The 14219-nt window shown below is 38.4% G+C and overlaps 1 protein-coding gene across 3 annotated transcripts in view; it reads left to right on the top strand.

Moving 5' to 3' along the window:
* Positions 1–13875, top strand: part of LOC123310189 (acyl-CoA:lysophosphatidylglycerol acyltransferase 1-like) — a 61186-nt gene extending 47311 nt beyond the window's left edge. Inside the window, exons 6-8 of one of the 3 annotated variants that reach the window (XM_044893610.1) lie at positions 13218–13373; positions 13446–13551; positions 13661–13875. In XM_044893610.1, coding sequence (XP_044749545.1) covers positions 13218–13373; positions 13446–13541 — 252 coding nt within the window. In that variant the 3' untranslated portion in view covers positions 13542–13551; positions 13661–13875. The remainder of the gene's footprint in view (positions 1–13217; positions 13374–13445; positions 13552–13660) is intronic. The other 2 variants (XM_044893609.1, XM_044893608.1) reach the window with 2 other exon arrangements.
* Positions 13876–14219: the final 344 nt, after the last annotated feature.

Here is a 14219-nt window from a genome sequence, read left to right as displayed (position 1 = left end):
TGGAACGTCGAAGGATTGAGAGCCCGCAGATCAGAATTCGAAGAACTGATTGAAGAGAAGAGACCGGATGTCATAGCTCTTCAAGAAACGAGACTTAACCCCAACGTTCGGATAGCATTTCCCAATTACGATATCTACAGAAATGATAGACCTAACAGCACAGGTGGCGTTGCTATACTGGCTAGAAGGAATATGGATCACCATTTCGACCAAATATTCAATGGTCAAGAAGTAGAAGCAATATCGATTATTGTGAATACTAATCGAGGACAAGTGAAGATTATTTCGACTTATAAATCACCGGATAAGGACATGCTGGAAGAGGATCTGAAAATGCTACTAGAAGGAAGACACCCGAAAATCATAATTGGTGATCTTAACTGCAAATCGCAGGAATGGAACAGTAGGGTGGAAAATACAAACGGGAGAAGACTGAAGATTTATGCTGAAAAACTTAATGCAGTTGTGATAGGACCTGATATACCGACCTACATACCAAGAGTAAATGGACTACCCGATGTACTGGACATTGTCGTAATGAAAGACATCACTGAAGAAATCAGCATTGATACAATAGAAGACGGAACTTCAGACCACAATCCCATAGAATTCATAGTGGGACATGGCCCAAGAAACGAAGAAGAGACACAAACCAAGGAACGCACAGACTGGGAGAAATATAAGAATTTACTTCAGGAGAAAATCAGGGAAATTCCCCAAATAAACACCCAGGATGAATTAGATGAAGCAGTTGAAAAATTGGAAAATCATATAAAAGAAGCCTATGAAGAAAGCACCAAGAGAATAAGGAAACCAATTCCGAAACATTCACATGGAGATACGCCAAGGGATATAAAGGAACTTATAAAAAAGAACAGAAGACTCAGGAAAATCTGCAGAACAACAAAAAGAGAAGAAGACAAGAAGAAACTGAATAAGCATAGTCAGATATTGAAAAATGCTTTAACAGAACTGCGTAATAACAGATGGCACCAGAGATTAAGGGAACTGAATACAATAGATCACTCGGCTTGGAAAATGCAAAAACGCTTACGACGAGAACAGACAGTTATACCTCCACTGCATGGAGCAAACGGAATGGTATATACGAGACTTGAAAAAGCCGAAGCACTTGCCGACACAATTGAGAGAGAAGCCAGAATAAATTACAGAAATGATGATGACAATGAAGATCTAGAAGAAGAAGTGGAGGCAAACGAAGAACTGATGATGGAACCACCGGAAACCGAAATCATTCCAAAACCGGCTTCACCAACAGAAATCAAAGAGATCATAATGAAACTGAAAAACCGGAAAGCACCGGGAGAAGATAGGATAACGAATTATATGTTGAAGAAATTGCCTAGAAAAGGAATAGCAGCCTTGACGAATATAACAAACGGAGTGATGAGGACCGAATACTACCCAAAGAGATGGAAAACTGCAGAAATGATAGTTTTCAACAAGCCTGGAAAGGAACGGAAATTTCCTCAAAATTATAGACCAATCAGCCTACTATCAGCACTAGGAAAAGTCGTCGAGAGGGTTATCGCCAAAAGGCTGAATGAGGAAACAGAAATGTTGAAGATAATCCCACCCGAACAATTTGGATTTCGACGAGAACACTCGACTGAACTCCAATTACTACGGCTCATAGAATACGTCACCGAAGGAATGCAGACAAAACAGGCCACAGGATTAGTTCTGATGGATATCGAGAGAGCTTTTGATAGAGTATGGCACGAAGGCCTAATCTACAAGATGAAAAAAGCAGGATATTCGACCAAGCTATGCAAGATTATAAGGAACTATCTGAGGAATAGAAACTTTTATGTGAAGATAGATGGAGCAACCTCTCAAACCAGACAATTGGAAGCGGGAGTGCCTCAAGGATCGGTACTTGGACCTCTGCTTTACGTAATATACGTTTATGATATCCCGAAGAATGCTAGGAATATGCTCACCTTGTACGCAGATGACACAGGAATAGCGTTCAGACATCGACGCCCAGAGATCATACACCGGAGACTGCAGGAAGCCATAGATGAATTACTCAAATGGTGCATCAAATGGAAAATCCAAATCAATGGAAGAAAGACTCAAGCAATATTACTGCAAAAGAGAAGATTGAGGATGGAAGAAAACCTTGAAGTTGATGGACAAGAGGTTGAATGGAAAAATGAAGCAACATACCTAGGAGTGACGCTTGACAGAGGACTTACATGGAAAAACCACATCAAATGTGCTGTTGATAAAACAAAAGCCGCAATGAGTAAACTTTATCCACTCATAGGCAGAAGAAGTCATATGAATAAGAACATCAAGTTGACGATGATTAAAACTATTGCGCGACCACAACTCACATATGGATCGGCGGCATGGGGCTTCGCAGCCAAGACCCACATCAAGAGAATACAGGCCACTGAAAATAAACTCCTTAGAATGGCGATGGACGTACCCTGGTTTGTTAGGAACAAACAAATCTACAAGGACTTGGAATGGGAACCAGTTACAGAATTTATGAAGAGAAAGGCGGAAAGGATATTCGACAAAGCCAAACAACATCCAAATGAGGAACTACGAAGATTAGTCGACTACGATCCAACAGAAGAAGCTAGAAGGTCAAGAACCTACCACCGAAGACCGAGAGATCAGTTAAGGATTTAAATGTAACCAAAGAAGAGCTTAACCTATAAAAGCTATAGGCAGCAAACAACTATCAACACGACTATGATCGTGTGAGAGTCCAGAAACCATAAGAGTCAACTGGTTAATAGGCAAAATGCCCGGAACCTATAAAGAAGCAGTTAAGGGTTTTTAGTGGGTCTCGAGCTCAGAGAGTGAGAATCCCCACACTGTTCCCCCTCAGCAGAGGGTGTGTTCGTCTGTTTGCAGATTTTCCCCCTGCTACACCAAAAAAAAAAAAAAAAAAAAAAAATTTGGCCTGACGATCATTTGTCTCTTTCTATAAAATAGTCAATTTCATGCTGGCATTGCTTAGTCCATGTCTCTATGTCTATGGCACAGAGACAACTCCGGCTTCACATAAATGGCTTGACAAGGACACAACAAAAATGTTTAGATCCTATTATTAAGAGATCTGACAATACTGGTTATATTTTCTCACTCATTATATTTATGCTGTTCATTTTATTACCAGTTATATTTTGTACCGGTTATATTTCTATACTGTTCCTGAGTTCCTGTTTCATATGTATTGTGAAAACATCCTTCTAATAAAAGAGTGCATTTTTTCAAAAATATTCAATACAACTAAATCACATAATATTATGTATTTACATTTTGAAAAAATATTAATTCCATCTCTAAACTACCCGTACAAACGCTGCAGAACGAAATGGTAAGCCCAACACCATGTAGAGCCAATTTATTTTACTCACCATTTTTTTGATGTTAGAAGGTTGGAGTGGCCTATAGACTAGAGCGATTGGAACGCCCAAAGATTCGCAAGCCAGTCCAGCCATGAAATCGCAATGCAACAACGTTCGTTAGTGTTTCCTTCCATACGATAGCCCTTTATCGACAACGGACGGAACACAGAGTAATCTGTGGTCAACACTTGGGTACGCGACGCGGTTCGGTACGATATTCGGAGCATGTCTGTACGCACCATAATACGACCCTAGATCATTTGTTATCTGAGTTATCGCAAAGAAATAAGAAAAAACGTATCTCGTGATCACTAACTCAACCATATGGTTTCATTTGGGATATTGCCTTGTTCGATTTTTACGTGGAAATGAAAATAGAAACTTGTGATTGCAGAAGTTTTCTCATTATTCAGTAACTAAAACAATTTTATGAAATGGCTCATTTCGATACCAACTGACAGACAAATACTTAGGACCAAGTGAAGAAAAATAGAAGGTTAGTTCAAAATCTCACCAATTATTCATAAGTGTTTTCACGATGGTGATCACAATCTTCTTCTTGTTCGAACCCACCAACAATTGTCGTAAAAATGAGATGTCCTGATAGGGTAACTAACACCACCTAATTTAGAACTCAAAAATAATTGAGGGGTGGAGGAAAGGGTCCGGTGATGACGTTTTCCTTGTGGATAATCAAGAATTCGGTGTTGTTGAACTATCACCCTTTGTTGTTCTAAATTGAGGTGAAACCAAATCTCAGATGAACAACGGGACGGATACAGCTAACAGTTTTATAGAGACTCAAGCAATATTTATTCCAAGGCACTGTACTGGATATTACGTAATGGAATTGTGAGCATAAATACACGGTTACTGGGAAAGTGGTACGTTATTATTCAGGTCATTTCTGATAGATATGTTTGTACCTATAATATGGTGTCCGAAACTCAACCGTTATGGAGATATTGAGTTTTGAAATTTTTTTGAAAATATCCTTTATTTTTGGCTTTTTTATCGTTTTTTTGTTCGGATTGGAACTCCTAGGAGCCGTTTTTTTTATGTATCCAGTTAGAGGGCATGTCAATTAATGAAAATGATCAGCAGAAACTGAACCTACCACTAATAGCTCAATACGACGACTCGACAACGGTTAGAATTAAAGAAATTAAAGTGTTTTTAACTTTAAAGCGCTTTTTTTGAAAAAAAACTTCATGGAACTTATTCGGCATATAATTTTAACACCTTCGACGTCTCTTTAGCTATTCGAAAAGTTATCACACTTGCTATTAAATAAGCGAAATATCTACCAAATAGCAGTTAAGTTGTAGAGAGTACATTTTCAGTTTGAGGTAAGAGTAGCTAAAATAGGTAAATGAAACAAAAAAAAGAGCAATATTCTTATAGTTCGACATGGCTTTTTTATCAAATTAGTTTTCACAGAAATTTACAGACGAACACGACCTTGTAGTCCTCAACACCCTCAACAACCACCGCGGCGTTTATATACATGGAGATCGTCCCTCGATAAACCTGGTAGAATAGTCAGAAATTAAATAGACTACGTACTGATCAACAAGCGGTACAGAAACAGCTGCTTAAGTATGAGAACCTTCCCGGGAGCAGATATGCAAACTGACCACGTGCCAGTCATCGGAAAATTCAAAGTGGTTATGAAGAAGATAAAGAAAACTGTTCCATTAAAAGTTAAAACCTTAGACAGCTGAAAAACGGGAAGATTAAAGAATGTGTAAAGAAAGAGCTGAATGCAGCAGTAGCAGAAACAACAGAAGATTGCTCAGTAGAAGAACAATTGAATCACCTGAAAAGTAAAGTGGAACACATTAAAGAAACTATTCTGAAGGAAGACGGACAAAGAGTAAAGAAGAAAACCTGGATGACAGATTACATATTAGACCTAATGGAAGAGAGAAGATTAAGAATAACACCATAGAATACAAAAGGATAAACAATATCATAAGGAACGAAGTACGAATGGCTAAAGAAAAGGAACAGAGGGAGAACTGTGAGGAGATAGAGGCACTGCAGTTGAAATATGACTACTTTAACGTCCACCGGAAGGTGAAGGAAGTCACTGGAAAAAGAAGGAATACAAACTTCGGGAAGCTAGTTGACGCTAACGGGAACATCATTGTAGACATGGAAGAGAAGAAGAAGACTTGGACTAGGTATATAGAGCACCTCTTTGAGGATAATAGAGAGAACACCCCAAATCCCCGGAGTAACACAGATAATGGGCCAGAAATAATGGAATCAGAAGTGAGGGCAGCTATAGAGCAGAGCAAAGAAGGAAAAGCAGCAGGCCCTGACAACATCCAGAAAGAGTTCCTGAAGCTTCTAGACGAAAATGGGTTGAAGAAGATTACCAAACTTTTCAACAACATCTACAAATCAGGTAAAATACCACAAGAATGGCTAGTCTCAGAGTTCATTGCACACATCAAAGAGAATAGAAGCCTTCGAAATGCGACTCTATCGAAGAATGTTGAGGATATCATGGACCGAACATATCACTAATGAAGAGGTACTAAGAATAATGAATAAACGAAAAGAAATTATGAACACCATCAAGATCCGGAAACTGCAGTATCTGGGCCACATCATGAAAAACGACTCCAGGTACTCTTTACTCCAGACAATCATCCAGGGAAAAATCGATGGAAGAAGAGGTTCAGGAAGGAGAAGAATATCTTGGCTGCATAATCTTAGGAAATGGACCAGAAAAACATCAGCCGAGCTCTTCCGCATTGCCGTAAACAAAGTTAGGCTTGCCATGCTGGTTGCCAACATACATAACGGATAGGAACCACAAGAAGAAGAGTTTTCACGGCAGAAGTTCGCAGGTCCGCTTTCTTCCTCAGCCGCATCAATAATCTTTTGTCTGAAAATATCGACATTTGCGATCGGCGTCATTTGATCGTATATACTAGGGTTTTAACATGACCCTACACATAAAATTCCATCGGCGTTATATCGGGGCTCCTCGCCGGACATATTATGGGTCCACCTCTTCCAATCTATTGTTATTGGCATTTCTCGTCCAACCATACTCGAACACTTCTACTGTATTGCGCTGGGCAGCCATCATGTTAAAAGAACATGTCTCGTCTGAATGTAATCGGCAAGTTTTCCATCAAAGAGAGTAACTCTTGGCCCTATCAAGTAATTTGATATGATGGCTATGGCCATCCACACATTCAAACTGAATCTCTTTTGTGACCCTTTTATTCTTTTTTTTTTGGTCACCTTGCGCTTTGGGAGACCAATAATGGGCGTCATGATAATTAGTGATGCCGACTCATCTGTCTACATGATTTTATTAAAAAAGTTCGAATCAATCAGCATTGAGCATAAATCTGCAGAAGTCCATTTGCGTCAATAGATCCCCTTCTTCATTTATTTGCACTGGCTTGTAATGGTAAGGGACGTGAAGGTATTGAACAGAAGTGTGCATTACGAACCATACTAAAACAAACCTCGCAGTCTTCGATAAAATCTGTCAAATACGCCAATATCAGGTACTCGACGAGTAGGATACCGTCGCAAGTATTCATTGTTCGACATTGCCGCCGCTACAACCATTTGGTCAATGTTTCGCTTATTTAATAGCATACCTTTTTGAATAGATGAAGAGACGTAGAAGTTTTTAAAATTATATGCCGAATAAGTTCCATGGAGTTTTTTTTGGAAAATAGAGCTTCAAAGTTAATAACACTTAGTGAAAGTTCTTCAATTCTAACCGTTGTCGAGCAGTCGTATTGAGCTGTTTGGTGGTTCAGTTGCTGTTGATCGTTTTCATTAATTGACATGCCCTCTAACTGGATACATAAAATAAAAGGCCCCTAGGAGTTCCAATCCGAAAAAAAACGATAAAAATGCCAAAAATAAAGGAAAAGGATTTTTTTCAAAAAAAATTCAATACTCAATATCTCCATAACGGTTGAGTTTCGGACACCATATTATACAACCAAATATATCAGAAATGACCTGAATAATAACGTCCTTCAATACTCAAGACGAATTTCCCAGTAACCCTGTATATTGAAAACATAAATAAATCCATTCGAGTTTCTTCAACGAATATTCTTCGCGAGTGCAGGGTGAACTCCGTTTCGTCAACTAAATTTATTATATATTTTTAGCCAATCAACTGTGTTTTATTGAAATCATTTTGAATTTCCCTCACAGATAATAGAGTAGAAGATTAGTACTCCCTAGTCAGTGTTAAAATATAGACAGATTTGTTTTTACAACGAAAATTAAAGTGTAAATCACAAATATTTATTCATTATTAAACAGATGTATTTATAGTTTCTGCTAATAAAATGACTTTAGCCTTGCGGCTTTCACACTCCTCTCCAGAGGAAAATTCACTTATCCCAGATATCTTAGATATCAAAAGGATTAAGCTCTGTTGGAGCCCTTTCCAGGTTTTCGGGCTCGTGGTGGTGGTCGGGTCCGGGTAGCTCCTCGCCTCCCTGCTGTAGGTTGGATTCCTGCTCCACCCGTACTTCCTGTCGGCGCAGACGGTGTTCCTCTGCATTCCCCATGTACTTGCGTACAGTTCTCGCCGTTCCGAGCAGTACCGCCTTCTGCATGACTCTATAGATATTTTCGTCCAACTGAAGTTTCCTCAAGTTCTCCAGTAGTTTCTTCGGTATCAGGCCTGTAGATGAAATGACAATAGGGATGGTCTTGATATCTTTCAGCTTCCACTGTCTTCTGGTTTGTTCCTCGAGATCTCTGTATTTTGAAATTTTTTCAGTGTGCCTATCTAGAAGATTGTTATTATTTGGAATCGCCACATCGATGAAAAGTGCTCTGTCCTCATCCTTATTGAGCAATATGAGGTCTGGTCTATTGTGGGTTATTTTCCGGTCTTTCAGAACCGTGCGATCCCAGTAGAGCTTGTGATGTTCATTTTCCAATACAGCATCCGGATGGTAATTGTAATAAGGAACCTTTTTCGAACTTAGAAGTTGGTGTTTTAGAGCCAATTCTTGGTGAAGAATCTTTGCAACAGCATCATGTCTATTTTTGTACTCCGTGCCCGCGAACTTCTGACATCCCCCGGTGATGTGCTGGATAGTTTCATGTGTCGCACAGCCATAACGACAGCTATCGTCCGCCACTGAGGCATCCTCTGCGATATATTTCATGTAATTTCTTGTTGGAATCACCTGATCCTGGATGGCGAGCATGAAGCCCTCTGTCTCAGGAAACAACCTTCTGAAAGTCAACCAGTAGTTCGACGCAGATATGTCGACGTAATCATGGTTGACCTCGTTCTGGTGCCTTCCATGCAAAGGTTTGCCAATCAGTTTCTGCATTTTACTTTCTGCAGAGTGTTCGACGGTTTTCAAGTGATCCTGTTGTAGCTTTAACGGTGTAGAACTATCAGCAACACAAACTACTCGATGGAGTTCTGACGAAGCAGCCTTGCTCAGGAAATATTTTCGAAGTCCTTCAATTTCCTGGGACATACGGTTGGACAAATCAACAATTCCTCTACCCCCAAGATGTCGTGGCAGCTCTGTCCGTTCTATTGAGCTTTTGGGGTGATGTTTATTGTGTTTAGTCAGCATCGTCCTCATTTTTCTCTGTAGTGCTGCTAAATCGGTGGTCGTCCAAGAGATGATACCGAATGAATATCTCAGCGCCGAGCAAGCGTAGGTGTTAATCGCTTTTATCAGATTCTTGCTGTTAAGACCAGTTCTCATTATTCTTCTCAATCTTCGGGTGAACTCCTCCGTTTATTCTTTCTTCATCTGGGTCTGATTGATTTTTCTTGCCTGTTTTATGCCTAGATACTTGTATGTGTCTCCTTCCTTCAATGCTTCAATTTCTGCACCTTCCTTGAGTTTGAACGTACCATCTTCTATTTTCCCTCTCGTTATGTTGAGCAGTCGACATTTTTCTAATCCAAACTCCATTTTGATGTCTTCCGAGAATCCTTCCACCATTTTCAGCATCTGTGACTTTAGCCTTGCGGCTTTCACACTCCTCTCCAGAGGAAAATTCACTTATCCCAGATATCTCAGATATCAAAAGGATTAAGCTCTGTTGGAGCCCTTTCCAGGTTTTCGGGCTCGTGGTGGTGGTCGGGTCCGGGTCGCTCCTCTGCTCCCTGCTGTAGGTTGGATTCCTGCTCCACCCGCGCTTCCTGTCGGAGCAGACGGTGTTCCTCTGCATTCCCCATGTACTTGCGTACAGTTCTCGCCGTTCCAAGCAGTACCGCCTTCTGCATGACTCTATAGATATTTTCGTCCAACTGAAGTTTCCTCAAGTTCTCTAGTAGTTTCTTCGGTATCAGGCCTGTAGATGAAATGACAATAGGGATGGTCTTGATATCTTTCAGCTTCCATTGTCTTCTGGTTTGTTCCTCGAGATCTCTGTATTTTGAAATTTTTTCAGTGTGCCTATCTAGAAGATTGTTATTATTTGGAATCGCCACATCGATGAAAAGTGCTCTGTCCTCATCCTTATTGAGCAATATGAGGTCTGGTCTATTGTGGGTTATTTTCCGGTCTTTCAGAACCGTGCGATCCCAGTAGAGCTTGTGATGTTCATTTTCCAATACAGCATCCGGATGGTAATTGTAATAAGGAACCTTTTTCGAACTTAGAAGTTGGTGTTTTAGAGCCAATTCTTGGTGAAGAATCTTGGCAACAGCATCATGTCTATTTTTGTACTCCGTGCCCGCGAACTTCTGACATCCCCCGGTGATGTGCTCGATAGTTTCATGTGTCGCACAGCCATAACGACAGCTATCGTCCGCCACTGAGGCATCCTTTGCGATATATTTCATGTAATTTCTTGTTGGAATCACCTGATCCTGGATGGCGAGCATGAAGCCTTCTGTCTCAGGAAACAATATTCTGAAAGTCAACCAGTAGTTCGACGCAGATATGTCGACGTAATCATGGTTGACCTCGTTCTGGTGCCTTACATGCAAAGGTTTGCCAATCAGTTTCTGCATTTTACTTTCTGCAGTGTTCGACGGTTTCCAAGTGATCCTGTTGTAGCTTTAACGGTGTAGAACTATCAGCAACACAAACTACTCGATGGAGTTCTGACGAAGCAGCCTTGCTCAGGAAATATTTTCGAAGTCCTTCAATTTCCTGGGACATACGGTTGGACAAATCAACAATTCCTCTACCCCCAAGATGTCGTGGCAGCTCTGTCCGTTCTATTGAGCTTTTGGGGTGATGTTTATTGTGTTTAGTCAGCATCGTCCTCATTTTTCTCTGTAGTGCTGCTAAATCGGTGGTCGTCCAAGAGATGATACCGAATGAATATCTCAGCGCCGAGCAAGCGTAGGTGTTAATCGCTTTTATCAGATTCTTGCTGTTAAGACCAGTTCTCATTATCCTTCTCAATCTTCGGGTGAACTCCGTTTATTCTTTCTTCATCTGGGTCTGATTGATTTTTCTTGCCTGTTTTATGCCTAGATACTTGTATGTGTCTCCTTCCTTCAATGCTCCAATTTCTGCACCTTCCTTGAGTTTGAACGTACCATCTTCTATTTTCCCTCTCGTTATGTTGAGCAGTCGACATTTTTCTAATCCAAACTTCATTTTTATTTTATTATTATTATTATTTGTTGATCTCTTCGATCGAGCGAAATTATACAGATTATTCTTATCTGTGATCGATATCAACGCAAAACAAACTAAAGCGAAGGAGTATCATTTGTCTTTCTTTGGTAGAACAAGGATAGAACGAACCGAATGACATGGTGGCGCAGCCGCGAAACTATTTCCATATCCCCGATTTGGTTATCTGTTGATGCTTGGAAGAAATTACAAAGGCACACACATTTTTTTAGACATCTAACTCGTAACTGATACGAAGACAGATTACAAAAACAAGTTCAGATCGGAAACTTTTTCACTGGAGAGTGAAATGTCAGTTGCCACACTTACCGCTGTTGATGTAGCAGATTGGATCCAAAACTAAGTTAAATATACCAGGTGGCCTACCCCAGACGCGGTGCTCATTTTGAGGAAATAAATGAAGATATTTTGAAAATCTTTTCTTGTGGTGTGTGTAGAATGTCCCAAAGCACATTTTAAAATTATTTTCATATATACAGGGTGTTCGAAAACAAAGATATAGACCAAAGTTACAGTTTTTAAAATATAACACCCTATATTCGACCTCAAAAATGGAATGGCAAGCTCAAATTATGATGAGTTTCTTCAGATAACTTTATAGCTCAGAAGCACCTTTTAGAAGATAATGGAGAAAAATAGAAAATATGGAGTTTTTTCAAATAGCAATTAATGAAGAAACTAGTTACGCCAGCGATACAGACACAATTTTTTCGAGTAGAGAAGTTGGCTATATTCTTACATATAAAAGAAAATTTCAACACGGTAATATACAGAGTGATAATAATTAATTCTCAAACATCAACTCCAAATAATCGTCGATATTTTTCTTATTTCAAATGGCACACCCGGTATTTCTATATCTCGTTGAACGTTAAAATTAATTTAGAAACTATATTCATAAAATTTTCCTACATCTAAACCTGATAGTTTCTGAACCATTTTCGATTTTTGATTCAACACTAGTAAACCATTTTCGCTATTATCTCGTAAATGGTCCTTCTAAGGTATGAAGTGATCTGAAGAAAATCATCATAGTTTGAGCTTGCCATTCCATTTTCGAGGTCAAATACATAGTGTTACATTCAAAAAAGTGTAACTTTGGTCTATATATTTGTTTTCGAAGACCCTGTATATATGACAATAATTTTAAATTGTACAACCTACACACACCACAAGAAAAGATTTTCAAAATATCTTTATTTACTCCCTCAAAATGAGCGTCGCGTCTGGGGTGGGCCACCCGATATAGATGGGAAACTGTTTTAAGAACTATTGGAAATGTATTATCCTTGTGTATAGACATGTTTCGTACACAAGATAATATTACACAATTATTTCAAAGTAATTAGTTGACTGTTATTGCAAGAAAAAGGTTTTATTAAAATTAACTGAATATGAGTCCATTCAATAAAATAACAATACGTAATATCAAAATATATGTAATGATATTATAATAATACGCACCAAACATGGCAGAAGTGTGGACTAAACCTCTGCCATAGCCTATCTTTGGTATCCGAGGACACCTTAATTCTTTATTTTAAACTCTGTACTACCCATATAAGCTACAGCTGAATAGTTTCATTGATACAAACTCAGGAAAATACAATAACAGCGATCACAACAGAAACAAAAACGTGTACATACTAACAGAAAATCACGAAAGCTCGTTTGTCTTCAACGTTGGCATTTAGCAAAAATTTTAAAACAAATTTTTCTGCATTCTGTTATCAATAAATGAAATGCAATTAGTTACAGTGACTCTATCTAACAAGACAGTGGCGGCAATAATATATAGTCTAGTTTTTCATTGAATAGTTTTTGCGATTACCTACATAGCGGATTTGGTCACGTGACGTGAACCAATTGACCCAATCTGTCATCAATTCTGAACGGAATTGTTTACAAAATCTTCCCAAGATGTACTTACCTATGTGCTTTTGTAGGCGTTTTTGTTGTTCTCAAATTATAGGATTAACTCTTCGTAGTTTTTATTAGTGTTTGCCTATTCTTAATTGGTAAAATAATGATTGCTATGAGTCTTCAAACCCATATATTTAAAAATTCAAAAATTAGAACACTGCATTAATAGTAGCATGGATTCAATGAGGGGTATATTATTTTCTTTCGAATGCTAAAAAAATTAATGGACAGGCCTATTGAAATAATATATTTTTGTATTTTTTTATAGATAATACCAGGTTATACAGCAATCAATTGCAGTAATTCTGCCAAAAAAAGCTTTTTAATTAAGCATTTCCCTAAGGATCATTTGAGGAGAAAACAGTGGATGATTAATATGAATAGACATAATTGGAGGCCTACTGATTACTCTTGTTTTTGGGAAGTAAGTTGTTTTATTGATTAAAATTATTTTATACCCAATAATTCATGAAATTTTACCTTCAATTTGTCCTAGAAGCATGGAAAAAAAAGAGTAGATCGCAAGAGGGCTTCGAAACCTACTGCAATTCCCACAATTTTTGCTCATAAAGAGAGAAACCGATTTCTCTAAAAAATGACAGGTAAATATTGCATTCAAAGATATTAAATATGAATGAATAAGATGTATTTCTTCTCTTCACTCACTGTATTTCAATTATTGTGTAGACAGTAATAATTTATTATTTCCAGATTATACGTCATATGATTCTGAATATGATACTGCTGCTCAAACAAATAAATTGAACTTCTCCACAAATACTCACTTGGTCGTGGACGACGCACTTGAATCTTCAATTTCTTAAAGCTTATGCAAAGTGCTCAAAACAATAAACGATAGTCTTGAGGAAGTCGAAATATATTAGAGTTGTTATTGCTTAGTCCTCAACCAGTGAATATTCAAATTGAAAATTAACGATAATTTTCGTCAACAGTTCAAATCTTGGGTCAGATTCTACTTCCTAAGTCACAACAAGAAAAATAATTTCTTAATAAACTTTTTAGGGTTTTCACTCCCAGTCTCGGAAACAAAATCAATTAAAAATGAAATCAACGATTTGCCCCTGCGTAAATTCTTGCACTAATTTGTCAGGACCAAATTAACTAGAAAAAATTGTTGCCACTTAGAATTATAATTTCAACGTTATTTATTTTCAGTTCATTGTCAGGCAACAATTTTTTCTAGTTAATTTGCTCCTGACAAATTAGTGCAAGAATTTACGCATGAGCCAATCGTTGATTTCATTTTTAA

This window comes from Coccinella septempunctata, chromosome 3 (assembly GCF_907165205.1).
Source record: "Coccinella septempunctata chromosome 3, icCocSept1.1, whole genome shotgun sequence".
NCBI classification, from domain to species: Eukaryota; Metazoa; Arthropoda; class Insecta; order Coleoptera; family Coccinellidae; genus Coccinella; species Coccinella septempunctata.
The sequence above is the reverse complement of the archived record's forward strand: the minus strand, read 5'-3'. Positions and strand labels throughout refer to the sequence as shown.